General features: G+C 33.3%; 1 protein-coding gene across 1 annotated transcript; it reads right to left on the reverse strand.

Moving 5' to 3' along the window:
* Nucleotides 1–53: 53 nt before the first annotated feature.
* Nucleotides 54–2039, reverse strand: LOC136227189 (probable CoA ligase CCL5). Its single transcript, XM_066015870.1, has 4 exons — nucleotides 642–2039; nucleotides 491–558; nucleotides 304–406; nucleotides 54–179 (listed from the first exon to the last, which is right to left on the reverse strand). The coding sequence occupies exons 1-4, from the start codon at nucleotides 2037–2039 to the stop codon at nucleotides 54–56; spliced, it is 1695 nt and encodes a 564-aa protein (XP_065871942.1).
* Between the last annotated feature and the right edge of the window lie 16456 nt (nucleotides 2040–18495).

Consider the following 18495-nt stretch of genomic DNA (forward strand, 5'->3'; position numbering starts at 1 on the left):
TCCTGCAAATTTACTCTTCTGCTTTCCTGATTACTAAAGAAAGGCAAAAAAAATTACAACTTTGAAAGGGCTTGTTGTCTGGTATATAGAACAAGCTCCTTCCTCAGTATTTTGCCAGCAGCTGACTTTGGAATTGTATTGATGAAAGCCACTCTTCTAACTTTCTTGTACGGTGCTACCTGAAATTTCATGTAAACCAGAATCAGAAAAACACAATTCAAAGAAAGAAACTTTTCTATTTCTTTTTTTTTTTTTGTCGCAAAGAAACTTTTCTATTTCTAGGTGATATAAGATAAGATGTACCTGAATGGCGACATATTGAATGATTTGTTCTTGGGTAAGATCAGAACCAGCTGCTCTTACTACATATGCCATTGGGATTTGTCCTGCTTCTTCATCTTCAACACTGCATAATCACTGTCTTATGTTACTTTTGCATAAGCAAAGAGCAAGACGGAAAGAGAGAGGAGGAAACCATAAGGCGACTTACGGGATAACTGCTGCATCCACAACTTGTGGATGACTCAATAGTATAGCTTCAAGTTCTGCTGGAGCCACCTGCACTTATAGCACATCAATCAAACTATCTCCATTGCACAATCGAAAGAGTTAATCAAACTCTAGTATTTATATGAATGTACCTGATACCCATTATGCTTGATAAGCTCTTTAATCCTATCAACTATATAGAGAAAACCATCTTCATCAAAATAACCAAGATCACCGGTTTTCAGCCAACCGTCCGAATCAAGAGTTGCAGCTGTTGCTTCCTCCCTTTTCAAGTAACCTTGCATAATGGTAGGGCTCTTTATCCATACCTCTCCTTCACGACACGGTGGCAATGCCATTCCTGTTTCAGAATCTACTACTTTACTGTTAAAACTTGGTAGTAATCTTCCACAAGACCCTGGATGTGCCTTGGCCTGCTCATCCGACGCGAAAAAGGTCGCGGCGCCACAACTTTCTGTCAACCCATATCCTTGCCTTAGCTCCATCCATGGATACCTTTTCCGGAATTCTTCAGTCAATTCCTTGCTCAACGGAGCAGCCCCTGATCCAACCCTTCGTAAAGACGACAAATCGCACTTGACTTTGCTAGCATGCTTAACTAGGCCAAGTATCACTGGAGGCACAGCAGGTAAGTTGTTTACTTGGTGTGATTGAATTGCATCAAGCATCCCTTGCAGATCGAATTTCGACATGATCACTGTCGTAATCCCTGAGGAAAACAATCCTAAAGCGAAAAACGCGAGGCCGTAGATGTGGAATATAGGAATGAAGCACAAGAACACATCATCCTGAGATGAAGTAGCATGGACAGACCATTTCATGAGTGTCATGATAGCTATGAAATTGGAATGAGTCAATATCACACCTTTACTTGTCCCTGTAGTTCCTGAAGAATAAAGTATAGCTGCAGTGTCGGATTGTGTTATCCTGACGCGCGGGAACTCGACAGGATCGCAACATTCAATCAATTCTTCAACAGATAGATAATTGGAAGATCGAGTTGTAAGCATTACAGGAACCCGGTTTCGTGTGAGCTTGTGCAGCTCTTGAGGTGCTGAGATAACAAGAGTAGCTCCAGAGTCAAGTATTTGTTTAGCAATTTCTGATTCAGTGTTAATTGGATTAGCAGGACTCAGGATTGCACCAAGGGAGAATATGGCAAGGCATATTGTTGGATACATGATGGAGTTTGGTGAGAGAACAAATATGACATCGCCTTTTCGGACCCCGAGACCGTGATAGAAGCCGGCAGCCAGGGCTCGGATGGAGCGGAGGAGTTGAGCATAAGATAGTTGGTGATTAGTAGAAGAATCAATTAGTGCAATTTTATTGTGAGCATGGTCAGGATGGGGGAACTGTGACAAAAGATAGGTGAATGTGTCAAGCTCATTTGTAGTAGGAATTTGGGAGTTATTGCAGAGTTTTTCGAGTGAATGGTAAATTCCGGTGTGTGCATCGAAGCCACTGCTGCTCCTGTGAAACGGGGGATGAGCATTGCCGGTTGTTGGGCATTGCTCTTCCATTGACATGTTTGGGAAAAGCTAAGGATTAACAAAAGAAAAGAGAGTGATTAATTTATGGAAGAAAGTTATAGTGAAATACGTCAATTATGGATGTAGTTAATGTATGTTTCCTGAGATATAATTCAGCCGGCTAGGACGATGAAACCAACTCCTATGTTTAGTACAAGGATATACGACATGTTTAAATTTTTTGTCTATACAATTTTTTAATTAAAAAGGGCTGTTATCTATTATTTCATCTAGAATTTATAAATTGTTAGGATGTGGATTGATTGTTCTTGAAGTTAAGATATGTTTGGTTAAAAATAAAAAGAAATAGACAAAATGATCAAATTATGTAAAAATATGGAGACTAAATATTATTTACCCTTCATTGTACGATGCGTTTTAAAGTTGCCGACTCTTTAAGAAAAACCTTACAACTTAATTTGGTTCAAAAAATTTACGGGCTATTCGACCAAATTTGCTTAAAAGTTATATAGTTAACTCCATGTCACTTGCCTTAAGAGCCCATAAACTTAGGGGGTGTTTGGTAGCTGCTTTTCGACCTCCTGTTTGCCTTTTCACTTTGAAAATGAGAGTTTAAGGTGTTTGGTTAGACACCTCATGTTTGCCTTTTGTAGCCGAAAAGTAGCTTTTTATAAAAGCAGAGAATCCCTGCTTTTTGGAACAGCAGCCTTTTCAAACAGCAAACAGCAAACCGTAACAGCAAACAGCAGATAAAACAAACGGACCCTTAGTCCATAAAGTTATTTGTCCCGTGAATTTACAAAATGTCTAGTTTACTTAAAGCGATAAGATTAACTTACTAATGCCATGTGGCAAAACAAAATTGGATTTGGATAAATTGAAATGTATAACACTTTGAGTAAATTGAAGGAGCCAGAAATCACTCTAAGCAAGTTCATATGTTAAATAGAACACTTCAAACTAATTAAGGTGACGATAGATCACTTAAAATAAATTCATACAACTAATGAGATTGTCTAAATTCATGTCAATCAATTTTTTTAACAAATTCAAGGAGTTCTTAGCATAAAACTTATATTATTTTAAAGGGTAAATAATTATAAGGTCTCTGTGTTTTTACTTAACTCACTAGTAGGTCCATCATGTTATTAAAAGGAACTTAGATTTTATCTTAATCAACTCTTTAGTCCTTTTATTTATTTTTATACATAAAAGTATAAAATTGCCCCTAATTATACAAATAAATAACTTCTCATTCTAGTTTTCAAATTTAATCAAAATAGTTATAATGAAGTTTGTGTAGTATATATACACCAAAAAATTTATACTTGTGTATATTAATTATATAAAAAAATTATATTTCTTACTCTCTTAAAACAGAATCACTTTTAGAATTTTATATAGTTATACTCCTATTTTGATAATTTTTACAATATTTGTTATTCATTTTTTTTAATGAATAAGTTCTACACTACTAAATTAAAACTTATAGTTATTTGAAAATTAATAAAACAATTAACTAATAATGGAAAGATTATTATTATGAAGGAAAAATACATAAAATAGGAAAAATAGATATTTTATTACAGGGACTAAAGAGTTGACAAAAATAAAAACCAATGGACTATATAATCGTTTCTAAAACCACAGGGACTAACTAATGTATTATGTAAAAATACAGGGACTTTATAATTATTTACCCTATTTTAAATAAGCTTAAGTAGCTAATATATCACTGTAAGTAAGTTCTAATAAGTTTTAGAGACCAACAAATCACTTTAAACAAATTTGAATTAATAATTTATCACTTTAATAAAATCTATGAAACTAACTATGACTTTATATGTTGTACAATTCAGTACTGGTAACGGTTGATTGTTGGATCTTCTGAAGTTTGCGATCTAATAATTCAGTAGATAAATATCATGGTATCTTATTTATTTATTTATTTTGATAACACGAACTTATATTAAACAACCAAATCGTTCCCAATACAAAAAGCAACACAATCAGGAAAATCTTCAATAAGAATTTCCAAATCAGACAGAGATCGAGCCCAAGCAGCTAAACCATGTGCAACAGAATTCGCTTGTCGTCTCTCAAACACAAACTCGATTGAAAGAAAAGAATGAATAAGGTCGAGAATGTCTACTAGAATAACACCCAACCAATTTGTCAATCTTTGATCTCCTTTAAGCAAATTAATAGCTGAAATTGAGTCAGATGCCACCAATATATTTTGAAATCCACAATCACGAACCACACGTAATGAATTGAGAATCGCTAAGAGCTCAGCATGCAACACCGAAATTGTGGATCCAATAGGCCCACCACCAGATAGCATTACATTCCCATGACAGTCTCTCACAACCATGGTATCTTATTAGTCTTCTAAACTTGCTTAATATATCATGATTAAGTCTTCAAATGTATAAAAACACCATAAAGATGTAAAAAAAAATAGAAAGGTAATTTGTTTTAACAATTTAAAATTACGAATTAAACTTTTATTTTTTAATTTTGGAATTTTTTTACAGATTTAGACAAATCAAAATGTATATCACTTTAAATAAGTTCATGAAACAAATAGATCACTGTAAGCCAGTTTAGAGAGCTAAATGAATACTTTATAAGTTAAAGAGGATAAGCATGATTTTTGACAAGTTGAGAGGACTCTTGATGCATTAAGCCAAAAGAAAAAATTACAACTGAAAAAAGTTCAAACATTGTATACGTTGCAAAAATAACTCCATATTTCTTTTAGCGATCTTATCTAATTGCATAAGGGTGATTCCAGGCTGTTATTGTTTTCCATATTTTTTACAAATTTAAATTTAATGAACATAAAACTTAATTAATTATTAATTAGACAAAAAAAAACAAAAACAAGAACAAAAACTTTGGACAACGAAGCAGTACACAACTATATTATCGTGGGATAAATTATAATTTAGTCTTATGGTTATTGGAGAATAACATATTTATCCCCCCTACGTATAAAATAAGCAAATTTAAGCATAATGTTTAATTAGAAAGTGAAATTTTAAACCTCGTTAATGATAACAATGTGAATTTCCTTAGCTGGCCGTTGGGATCAGCGGAAGACACTCTGATACCAAAGTCAGTGCAGAGTTTGAGAATAATAAGAATGATTAACAAAAGTTTTAGAAGACTTACTAAGCATATCTAGAATACCCTAGAGTTAGGGTATTTATATAGGTCTTCGTAACTTTTTATTATTAATGATGTTATATCTAAATAGTCACGTCCTTAATGCCTTTAATAATAATTAAGTATCATTTAAGTGCCTTAATTACTAACTGATAGCATTAATTCTCTATGTCCCTTGGTCTATTGTGAACCTGTCTAGTACAAACACGATGACGGATGTACATTGAATGCGATGGGATGGCAGATCCTTCTCATTCAACTTTCATCGACGTGTCTTGCTCGGATAGCGTGTCTTATTTCACGTGGCATGACATAACGTTGGAGATCCTTTCTCTTCTTTCATTATTACACTTTTGCCAAAGATAATATTGGCATGTTATCAGTTAATAAAATATGAGTTTTTTTCATGTGCAATTTAATGTTCTATCGTTCAACATTTTAGCATATGGACCACCCAATAAATATTAGAATTACACATCTTCTATTAACAATGGAAAAAATTATCAACCCTTAATGAGGCTATCTTTCGTTTTATGAGATTGAAATTGCATCGATTGGTAAATGTTAGGTTATAAATTGTATTGTTTTTCCACGTAGAGGCAAAAAATTTAATTTATCCCTATTATTATTGAGAGAGAAGTTGTGAAATAAATTTTTGAGACCGTGCTATATTGTTAAGTGGTAGTGGTTGAAAAAAAAAATAGTAGGCTAATTGCTAATTTAGCCCATTTGAGGAGGTCTATTAACATATGGGAAAATTATAAAATTTGGTCAAATGAGAGACTCATTTACATATTTAACTCATTTACTTAAGCTACTACATATCTAGACTATTTTTATGTGACTTTCCCAAAATATCCCAACCTTTCATCTTCCCATTCTCCTTGGCGGACGGTTTCTCTTCCCTAGGAGATTCCCAAACCTTTGATCTTCTTCTCTTCCTTTATATTGCGAAATCTGCACAATTTCTCTTCATCACCATGTCTTTCTCTTCTTCCTCTCTTCATCTCTTGATTCTTCATCTTCCTATTGCTAGAAAATTAAGCCATTGTTCTTCATCTTTCTGTTTCAGCTCGTCTCTTGATTTCTTTCTTCTTCTGCGGATCGAAGAAATTGTTATTCTACGTTATTTTCATCGTTTTTCTGCGTTTATCATATGGTTATTGACGATTTTCATGGTAAAAGACGCACAAAATGTAAGTATCAACTGTTTTCTCTTCGGGTTTTTTCAGAAAATCACTTCATGTAATCTGGTTTCACGAAGGTCTCCAATGAGAAAGAGCCTGGAACAGACGATTTTACTTCGCAAAAACGGATTACGCAAAGTCTGCGAAGAGAAATGTTTATAATTTTTACTTTCGCAGACTTCACGTAATCTGTTTTTACGAAGTAAAATCGTCACATTTCTCCTCGCAGACTTTGCGAAATCCTCTTTTTGCGAAGTAAAAGCGTCCTCTATCTTGCACATTTCTCTTCGCAGACTTCGCGAAATCCTCTTTTCGCGAAGTCAAATCGTTCTTTTTTTCCTAACAGGATTAAATTTTTCTAAAGATGATTGAATACATAACATCCCTTTCAATAAGGCGGTGTACTGGGATGCAGAGGAGAAATTTTTCTTGGATTCTCTTCTGATACAGGGAGAAATTTCCATCAAGATTGGTCACGTTGACTTTGAAATGATTTTAATGTTGTTATTGTAGCAATCTTGTTATAAATTTTGATAATGTTATGATTTTAATGTTGTTATTGTTGCAATCTTGTTGTAGATTTTGATAATGTTATGATTTTAATGTTAGAATCTCTTGTTGTTATGCCTTTTTTGTTATATACCACTTCGCAGATTTCGCAATATGCGAAATCTGCGAAATCTGCGAAGATAATACAACTTAAAAATACATCTTTTATCTTCCCAGACTTCGCATAATGCGAAATCTGCGAATTAAAATCATCTACTGAATCAAACATTATCTTCGCAGACTTCGCATATTGCGAAAACTGCGAAGTCAGGCGGGAGGGAGAAAGAAGAAAGGCTAAAAAAATTCTAAGTGCTATATATATATTAAGGGTAATTTGGAAAAGTCACACAAAAATAGTCTAAATATGTAGCAAATTGAGTAAATGGGTTAAATATGTAAATGGGTTAAATATATAAATGGGCCTCCCATTTGACCCAATTTTGTAATTTTCCCTTAATATATTTGACACACTTCATTTTTATTTTACCAAATTAGACACTTTCATCCATTCTAGACAAAAATACCCTAACCTCCCCTAATCTCTCCCAACCTCCTTCTCCTTTTCATTCTTTCAAATTCTTACAACAAAATTCAATAATTCAACCCAAGATCTAAGCGTATCTATACATTATTCAAGTTCATGTAAGTATTCTTTCTTCATTTTACATACACATTATTCAAGTACGCAGTTGGTTAGTTGAAGGTTTTCTCGTTGAGCCCGTAATTTCCAATTTCTTCCATTTTTGTCGCATTTGCAATGAAAGTTATCACGCATGTGACAACAGTTGTCTCATTTGCGACAGGAGCAATTTTGTCGCAAATCCGACAAAAATGGAGGAAGTTGGAACGATACCGTTGCAGATAAAGAAAGAGGCAAGACCAACGAGCAAAGTAGACATATAAGCTAAACGCATACTGTTTCTACTGGAAAGCTTCATCTGTTTTGTGTTTCCTTTCCAAAATTTAGAATACTTCAATAAATGCTTTCCTCTGATCCCTGCTAATCCCAAAATCGCTAACGAAACCGAACTCATCATATATTCCTGAGATCACCAAATTCAAAAGACATTCATACAAATATTTCATCTCTACTTTTGGTTTTGGCTATGGTTCTCTTTGACTTTTTTCTATTTTGGTTTGGGATGGCGAAGAAAACGTTTAAGAGTCTGAGGAAGAAGGTGAATTGAAATAAGGGTATTCTTGTCTAAAGTGGATGAATGTGTTTAGATCTATAAGATAAAAATGAAGTGTTAAATATGTTAATGGACTCTTTCAAATGGACTAGATTAATAATTAGCCAACAAATAATATGTATTGTTGTTGTCGTCTTTTAATTCCATATTAACAGATTGTATAATTGTTTTTTATAAGTAAGCACACCTCACACTCAGTAACAAGCGATAAGGCCTAATGTTTCAAGAAAAGTATAGATTTAGCCCTAATGTATGAAATGGTGCACATTTAGCCCTAACATTTCAAAACAATATCAATTTTAGGCATGTGCCGTCAAAAATTAAAAAAATGCTGGTTTGACTGTTATTTAACTGTCACATGGACCTTCTAAACAAATTTGTCAATAAATTGAATTAGTTTCGTACATTTTTGCTTGGTTTTTTTATAACTATATATATTAATAATACAATAAATATTTTAGATTGTTTGACAAAAAAAAATGGTAATTAACTTATATGTAGTGTACAACACATTAAGTTTTTAGCATTTTAATAGAAGTTTTGTAATTTTGTTAATAATATATTAATTATCTTAGATATAATTGATGTTTAGAATGTCTGAAGTGACAGTTAAATTCACTCAAAACAGTTTTCTAATTTTCCATAATGTAGGACTAAAATTGGTCTTGCTTGAAAACGTTAGGATTAAAGTTACACCATTTTATATATTATAAGAGAGTGTTTGGTTACTCTATTTTCTTCTCATGTTTGCCTTTTCATTTTAAAATATAGGAACTGTCTTTACAAATCGGCCAAACAACGTGGTTTATTTTTACGCTTTTCTCAAGAATAAATATAAAAATAAAATAACTAAATATACTTTCTCAATGTAATTTTTTTGGACTTGTAGGATGATTCACGGAATAAGGGTCAAATTTGATCTTATAATTTTCAGGTAAGTGCAAATTTGACCCTAACGTATAAAATGGTACAAATTGCTCCTAAGATTTTTAAGCAAGATCAATTTTATCTCTATGTATCGAAATTTGGAAACGTTTGATTAACTATTATTTAACTGTCATATCGGACCTTCCAAATATCAATTATTTTCAAAATATTTAATGTGTCACTAATACATTTACAAAAAAAACCCTGTAAAATACTACTAACTAAGTTCTCGTAGTTTAAAAGTTTGTAAACAATAATTATGTACTTTGTTCAATTTATAAACTCAATCATTCGGTCAAAAGTTGTTGTTGTGACTATTTACTAGGCGATTTGGAGCAATTAAAAAGATCGACTTTGCAAATCACCCAAAATACAAGGTTTGACTTTGCAAATTAACTAAACCACAAGTATTATTTGACTAAAAAATAACTCGTAGATATTTTAATTGCAATTTTCACAAAGAACAGAATCCATGTATGTAAACTTCTAAACCAAGGAGACTCTCATTGCAAATCGGTAAAATCACATGGTTTATTTTTATACTTTTCTCTAAGTTAATTACATTTTTTTGTCAAAGTGTCTAAATTTTTTATTGTGTTACTAATCTAGGTATAAGTAACCAATAAAAAATGCATGAAACTGCTTCAATTTATAGACAAATTTGTTTAAAATATTCAATATGACTGTTAAACGAGTTTGTTCAAATTTTCTATTACAGTAAAACCTCTATATATGAATACACTTGAGACATGTTAGTTTGTTATTGCTTGGTCAATAAAATCCCTAGTTTTAAGGGATATTTGCTGTTTTAAATATCTTTAGTTGTTCCATGTGTTTAGGACTCTTTGTTTCATCAGATTCCTTATTTCACGTTAGAGTCAGTTTCTATAAAAGCTATTTATTTAGCTGTTACTTTATCATTCATCAATTAATTGAATAATAACATCGATCATTCTTCTCTGTTTATCTCTTCTTTAATTATCCATTCTCAACATTTGGTATCAGAGCCTCCTCAAGGGGCCTGATTAAAGTTTGAAGCAGCAGTCTTCACAAAGTATGACGACAGAAAGTTCATTTGCGCAACCAGCAGTCCCACGTTTTGATGGACACTATGATCATTAGTCGATGCTCATGGAAAACTTCTTACGTTCAAAGGAGTATTGGGGCTTAATAGAGTTTGGACTTCCTGCAGCAGCAGAAAGTGGCATTATTACAGATGGACAGCAGAAAAACATTGAAGATCAGAAGCTGAAAGATTTAAAAGCTAAGAACTATCTATTTCAAGCATTAGATCGTTCAATCCTGGAGACAATCCTTAACAAGGATTCAGCAAAGAGCATATGGGATTCCATGAAACAAAAATATCAAGGATCCACTCGAGTCAAGCGTGCACAATTGCAAGCACTTCGCAAAGAGTTTGAAGTTCTCCATATGAAGGAAGGAGAATCGGTGAACGAGTATTTTGCACGAACCCTCACCATAGCCAATAAGATGAAAGCAAATGGAGAAAACAAAGGAGATGTTGCTGTTGTTGAAAAAATTTTGAGATCTATGACTCCAAAATTTAACTATGTCGTATGTTCCATTGAGGAGTCGAAAGATATTGACAGTTTAACCATTGATGAATTACAAAGCAGCCTGCTCGTGCATGAACAACGTATGAGTCCTCCTGTTGAAGAAGAACATGCTTTGCAAATCACTCATGGAGAACAATCGGGAGGAAGGGGTCGTGGCCGTGGAAGTTTCAGAGGTAGAAGTCGTGGAAGAGGCAGACTAAACTTCGACAAAAGCACAATGGAATGCTACTATTGTCATAAATTGGGGCATTTCCAATAGGAATGTAAAAGCAAGGAAAAGGAGGCCAATTATGCAGAAGCTCAAGAAGAGATGTTGTTGATGGCATACATGGATATGAACAACAACGACAAAAATGAAGATTTGTGGTTTCTTGACTCCGAATGCAGCAATCATATGTGTGGGACAAAAGAATACTTCTCAGATCTGAATGAGAATTTTCGAGATTCAGTGAAGTTTGGAAACAACTCAAGCATGGCTGTTATGGGAAAGGGTAATGTCAGGTTGCAAGTGAATAAAATGGCACATATCATCACTGGAGTTTTCTATGTACCAGAGCTGAAGAACAACTTGCTAAGCATTGGGCAGCTGCAAGAAAAGGGGCTTGCTATTCTCTTTCAACATGGAAGGTGCAAAGTGTTTCATAATGAAAAAGGGCTGATCATGGATACAAAAATGTCTACAAATAAAATGTTTATGCTGCATGCTATATCTCAGCCTTTAAAATCAGCTTGCTTCAACACAATTACAGAGGATATGGGGCAGCTTTGGCATTGCAGATATGGGCATTTGAGTTTTACAGGGTTGAAAACTCTCCAACAAAGAAAAATGGTGCACGATTTACCTCAATTTCAGTCCCCATCAAGGTTGTGCAAAGACTGTCTAATAGGAAAGCAGCAAAGATATTCTTTTCCAAAGAAGAGTAATTGGCGAGCTTCACAAATTCTTCAGCTTTTACATTCTGATATTTGTGGACCAATCAAACCTATGTCCAACAACAAGAAAAGGTATCTGCTCACCTTTACTGATGACTTTAGTAGAAAAACATGGGTTTTCTTTTTGACAGAAAAATCAGAAGCTTTTGATGCTTTTAAAAGATTCAAAATTCATATTGAAAAGGAGACAAACAAATACATCAGAGGTCTGCGCACAGATCGAGGAGGGGAGTTTACATCACATGAACTCAATAAATTTTGTGATGTAAATGGCATACAAAGACAGTTGACAGCCGCATATACGCCGCAACAAAATGGAGTCGCGGAGCGCAAAAACAGAACCATTATGAATATGGTACGTAGCATGCTATCAGAAAAGAAGATTCCAAAGACCTTTTGGCCTGAAGCAGTCAATTGGACGGTCCACGTCTTGAATCGAAGTCCCACATTAGCTGTAAGAAATAAGACTCCTGAAGAAGCTTGGAGAGGATTCACACCTTTTGTTGCATATTTTCGAGTTTTTGGATGTATCTCCTATGTGCATGTTCCTGACAGTAAACGAACAAAGTTAGATGATAAAAGCTTAGTTTGTGTTTTGTTGGGGGTTAGTGAGGAGTCAAAGGCTTATCGTCTTTATGATCCTACTTCACAAAGGATCATAATAAGTAGAGATGTTGTGTTCGAAGAAGACAAGAGCTGGGATTGGGACAAGAAATATGAAGAAGCAATCGAGTGCGACTTGGATTGGGGTGACAAAAAGGATGATCCAGCTGAAATTACTGTCAATGAAGATAGCAGTGAGTCTGATCTTGATGCAAATGAATAAGAATCAGAGGAAGAGGATAATATTTCCTCTGAATCTTTGGCTGAAAGTTCTTCTAGTTCAATTGAAGCGAGGAACAGGAGACCACCAGCTTGGATGCAGGACTACACATCAGGAGATGAAATCTCAGAAGAAGATAATGAAGTTCAATTTGCCATGTTTGTTGCTGCTGATCCTATTTATTTTGAAGATGCAGTACAAAGCGAAAAGTGGAGAAAGGTGATGGATGTGGAAATTGAAGCAATAAATAGGAACAACACATGGGAATTAATGGAATTACCTGAAGGAGCAAAGAAAGTGGGAGTGAAATGGGTCTACAAAACAAAATTTTTGGAAAGTGGAGAAGTGGACAAATACAAAGCACGACTTGTAGTGAAGGGATATTCTCAGCAGTATGGGGTAGATTATACTGAAGTATTTGCACCAGTGGCACGCATTGAAACAATTCGGTTGGTGGTGGCTCTTGCGGCTCAAAGAGGTTGGGCCATTTATCAACTAGATGTAAAGTCTGCGTTTCTCTATGGTGAGTTGAAAGAAGACGTTTTTGTGGAGCAACCTTGTGGTTATGTGAAAAAGGGGAATGAACATAAAGTTTACAAATTAAAGAAGGCACTTTATGGGCTTAAGCAAGCTCCACGTGCTTGGTATAGTCGTATAGAAGCATACTTTATGAAAGAAGGATTTGAGAAATGTGATTATGAGCATACACTTTTCATCAAAGTTGGAGCAGCAGGTAAAATCTTAATTATTAGTTTGTATGTTGATGATCTTATTATCACTGGAAATGATAATGTGATGGTTTCTGAGTTTAAAAACTCGATGAAAAATGAATTTGAGATGACGGATCTTGGCAAGATGAGATATTTTCTTGGGCTGGAAGTCTTACAGAAATCAAGTGGTGTGTTTATTAGCCAGAAGAAATATGCTTTTGAGGTGTTGAAACGTTTTGGAATGGAGAAAAGCAATTCCGTTCTCAATCCGATTGTTCCAGGTTGTAAACTCAGCAAGGATGAAGGGGGTATAAAGGTAGACAATACCTATTTCAAGCAAGTGGTTGGTAGTCTCATGTACCTCACAGCCACCCGACCCGATATAATGTTTGTTGTGAGTCTTATTAGCAGGTACATGGAGAATCCCACTGAACTTCATGTATTGGCAGCAAAGAGAGTGTTGCGGTATGTGAAAGGAACACTTGATTTTGGCATCTTCTACAAGAAGGGAGGAAATGATGAATTGATTGCCTACACGGACAGCGATTATGCAGGAGACTTGGAGGATCGTAAAAGCACTTCAGGTTATGTTTTCATCTTAAGTTCAGCTGTTGTGTCTTGGCTATCAAAGAAGCAACCTGTTGTCAGTTTATCCACAACGGAGGCTGAATTCATTGCTGCATCTACATGTGCTTGTCAGGCAATATGGATGAGAAGAGTGTTAGACAAACTTGGTCTGAATCAACGAAAAACAACAGTTGTTTATTGTGATAGCAGCTCGGCAATTAAGTTGTCTAAAAATCCTGTCATGCATGGTCGTTGCAAGCATATAGATGTGCGTTTTCATTTTCTTCGAGAACTTACAAAAGCAGGTACTGTCGAGTTGAAACACTGCAGCTCACAAGATCAATTAGTTGATGTAATGACCAAACCAATGAAGCAAGATGTTTTTGTGAAGATGAGAACATGGTTAAGAGTGTGCTCTGAATCTGTTATAAACTGATGCTTTATGGCATTCAGTTTAAGGGAGGAAATGTTAGTTTGTTATTGCTTGGTCAATAAAATCCCTAGTTTTAAGGGATATTTGCTGTTTTAAATATCTTTAGTTGTTCCATGTGTTTAGGACTCTTTGTTTCATCAGATTCCTTATTTCACGTTAGAGTCAGTTTCTGTAAAAGCTATTTATTTAGCTGCTACTTTATCATTCATCAATTAATTGAATAATAACATCGATCATTCTTCTCTGTTTATCTCTTCTTTAATTATCCATTCTCAACAGTGACCGAGCTATTTGTATAATAATTGGGAGGTTATTACTAAATAGAGTTTGGTATAATAAAATTTCTCAATACATAAAATTTTAAATTTGCTCGATACTTGGTTAAGATTATCATAGGCATGCATGATTTATATATAATGTATAACAATAGACATTAATGGAACAAATTAAATATTTAAAATTTCAATTTAGAGTCTATGTTTTCAATATATAGATAATTGGAAGAGTTTTATGGAAAAAAATGTAAACATCAATGAGAATACTAAATATTTATAATTTCAAGTTGTAGTTTGTGTTTCCAATTCATAGATAATTTCAATAGTTTTTTTTAATATTTTATAATTTAGTTTGAATTCTTAATATATATATATATATATATATATATATATAATTATTATATAGAGGTATAATTTCTAAAGGCGGGACTTGAAAAGTGTATAACAAATAACGTTTGAGAGGTTATTCTTATTTATAATTGGCCCAAGTTGTGACTGAGTTTTTTTATAACAAAATAGAGGTTATTCCTATATAGAGTATTCTTATATAGAGGTTTTACTGTAGATAGAAATAAAGTGATCTTACTTTAAAATGTTAAGAGTACATTAGTACATTTATACTATCTCGTACGTTAGGATTAAATCTGTATTTTCCTGAAAATGTAAGAATCAAACTTGACTTTTATCCTATGTTTCACATGTTCTAAACCACAAAAAAAAAATATAAATTTGTCTGTTAACCGAGTTTACTGGATTTTGGGAACTAAAAAATTTCCCTTTCGCAGTTGTTTTTTTTAAAAAAAAAATAGGGATAAGGTACCAAAATAGGCCTAAAGTTTTTGGGAAGTACCAATTTAGGCTCAACGTTCAAAATAGCACTAAAAAAGGCTAAACGTTTACAACATAATATCAATTTAGGCTTAACGTTTACAATATAGAATCAATTTAGGCCTCACGCACAAAATAGCACCAATATAGGCTTAACGTTTACAAAATAATACGAATTTAAGCTTAACGTTTTACAAAATATATACAATTTAAGCTAAACGTCATAATTAAATTAATTATATTATATTCTTTCCCTATTAACTTTATATGTTATCTTTTTATTTAGTTCTATATTCTTATTTATTATAATACAATTAATTAGTATTTTTGCCCATTAAATCTTATATTTGTTTTTCATAACTAATTCCATGACTACTAAATTTCATTGCTCATGTAATATATACAGACTAAAAGTAATTGAATATCCACAATATTTCGAACACTGACATATATCAATATTATTTTAACTAGTGTTCAAAATATTGTGGATATTCAATTACTTTTTGTTTACATATACTACATGAGCCATGGAATTTAGGAGTCATGGAATGGTTGATGAAAAACAAATATAATGTTTTAATGGGTAAGAAAACTAATTAATTGTATTATAATAAATAAGAAAATATAACTAAATAAAAAGATAGCATATAAAGTTAATAGGAAAGAATATAATATGGTTAATTTAATTGTGATGTTTAGCTTAAATTAGATATATTTTTGTAAACGTTAAGCTTAAATTCGTATTATTTTGTAAACGTTAAGCCTATATTTGTGCTATTTTGTACGTGAGGTCTAAATTGATGTTATATTGTAAACGTTAAGCCTAAATTGATATTATGTTGTAAACGTTAAGCCTATATTGGTGCTATTTTGAGCGTTGAGCCTATATTGATACTTCCCCAAAAATCTTAGGCCTATTTTGGTATTTTATCCCAAAAAAATATACATTATTCTATCAATTTCGATTAAGCTATTTTTCAATTTGTTTTCGGTTAACCTTGCATCCATGCAATAAAATCCTAGCTCTGTCATTGGTAACGTGAAATGTAAAACATAAGAGAATATGATAATAATTTTAAATATTCGTACCATTTTCGAGTAAGTAAATCAACTATATCGAACCCAAAATTTTACTTGTTTTTTTTTTGGTAGGAAAGGAAAAGAAAAACAAACAAACAAAAAACCGCTCAACCCGGGATCAGCCTAGGAAAACTGACCCCACCACATCCTCCAAGATCAAAGAAGAGATGAAGACCGGAGGAGAAGAAAAGGTAGAAAGACCCAACAAACTAGAGTGCCCTTCCACAGGGGCGGATCTAGGGGGGTAAGGGAGGGTCTCCCGACCCTCCGACTCTCCGGAACACCCTTGACGAATAATGGTTCAGTTCCGAGCAGGAACCAAAATAGTTAAAATTAGTAGTTATAATGTAGAGTGTGATTATATAACATAAAACCAAGTTTGCATAGTTGGTTGGAGTGATAGTTAAAGGAAGCTTTACATCCAATTAGTCCTATGTTCGAATCTCCCTCTCCTCACTTTTTATCTCATTTTAGTTTTTTCTCTTAAACCTCATTATCCTTTAAAAATATCAATATTAAGTATCATTTTTAATCATTATTAACCTCATTCTCCTCTATTATTTCTAATTGTATTTTTTTAGTTACAAAATTCATGACCGAGAAGACAATTTGATGAATAATTTCTCCAATTGACCAAACTTGTCAACGTTAAGAATAAAATTGCTTTTGGCTGCCAACGTTAAGGGTAAAATTGTACCATTTTAGACGTTATGGGTAAAATTGTTTTTAGGTGTAAACATTAGAGTATTTTTGCACCTTATCTTTACTTTATATTGAATCTCAGTTGTTTTGTACCTTAATGTTTCTAATTATGATCAAATTTACCCTTATATTATCAAAATTTTGAAAATTTTGATTTAACTACTATGAATCAAAGACTTAAATCGTTATTAAGAAAAAAAAACTTCATGCAATGGAGCCCCTCCGGATTTTGAGCTCTGGCTCCGCCACTGCCCTTCCATCGCAAGACGGTCCGCTACGCGGTCCTGCTCCCTATAAATATGAGCAAACCTAATAGACTCAAAGGAGGATCCAATCCTTCTCATGCCTTTAATAATGTTCAGGCTATTCCGGCAAACAGCATTGCCCTCAGAAATCATTTAAAATTTTACTTGTTGATTTCACGTCTTGTAATAGGACCTTATTTAATTTTTTTTTTTCCCTCTTAATTCTAAATCACGGCTTCGCCACTGTGCCCATGGATGAAGGAATATAAAATTTCAAAGAAAGAAATAGCATAAAAACCTTAACTAGGACGAACATGATTGTTTTTTAGAACGGAAGTCATATAGTAAAATTTCTGATTTTTAAACATTTGTGGCTCTGCATATAAAATTTCCACATTTTTTTATTGAATAATGAAATCATATACAATTAAATTATATATATAAGCAAGTATTTGTACATAACTAGGAATAATATAAACAGAATGTTATACTAACTATGAAAGAAAAATCTATAAAATTTTAAAGTCTTTACATAGATTAAAGCAAACACTAAAATAATGGTATAAAAATTTTAATGACATCATGATGGCTAACGACTATCAAATCAACGAGTGTAACAAATGTATTTATGTCAAAATGAGCGAATGATATATCATTTTATGTTTGTATGATAATAGCATACTCATTGTTGGAAGTAATGACATGAAGGTGAAGTGTACCAAGAATATGTTAAATTCACGGTTTGATATGAAAGGTATGAGACTCACAAATGTGATTTTAGGCATCCAAACCAAACGGTCACCTAATGGTCTCATCTTGACTCAATCACACTACGTGGACAAGATACTTGGAAAGTTCAGCAAAGATGATTTAGGTAAAGTTAAAACTCCAATCGACACTAGCTAATATTTATCTAAAAATAAAGGTGAAAGCGTTGACAAAATGGAATACGCAAGAATAAAGGACAGTCTAATGCATCTTACGATTTGTACACGACCTGATATTGCTTTCATTGTTAACACTTTAAGCAGATACATGAGTAATCTAGGGGAGAACCACTAGAGAGAGCCATCGTAAGAATACTTAGATATTTATGGTACACTCGTGATTACGAATATACGAGAGAACCTACTATGTTAAAAGGGTTCTCTGATGCAAGTTGGATATCTGATATAAAAAAAATTCCAAAGGTACAAGTGGATACATTTCCACTCTAGTAGAAGGATCGGTATCCTGGAAATCCTCATGATTATAACCAGATCCAATATGGAGTCTGAGTTTTTAGTCTTGGA

This window comes from Euphorbia lathyris, chromosome 4 (genome assembly GCF_963576675.1).
Source record: "Euphorbia lathyris chromosome 4, ddEupLath1.1, whole genome shotgun sequence".
NCBI lineage: Eukaryota > Viridiplantae > Streptophyta > Magnoliopsida > Malpighiales > Euphorbiaceae > Euphorbia > Euphorbia lathyris.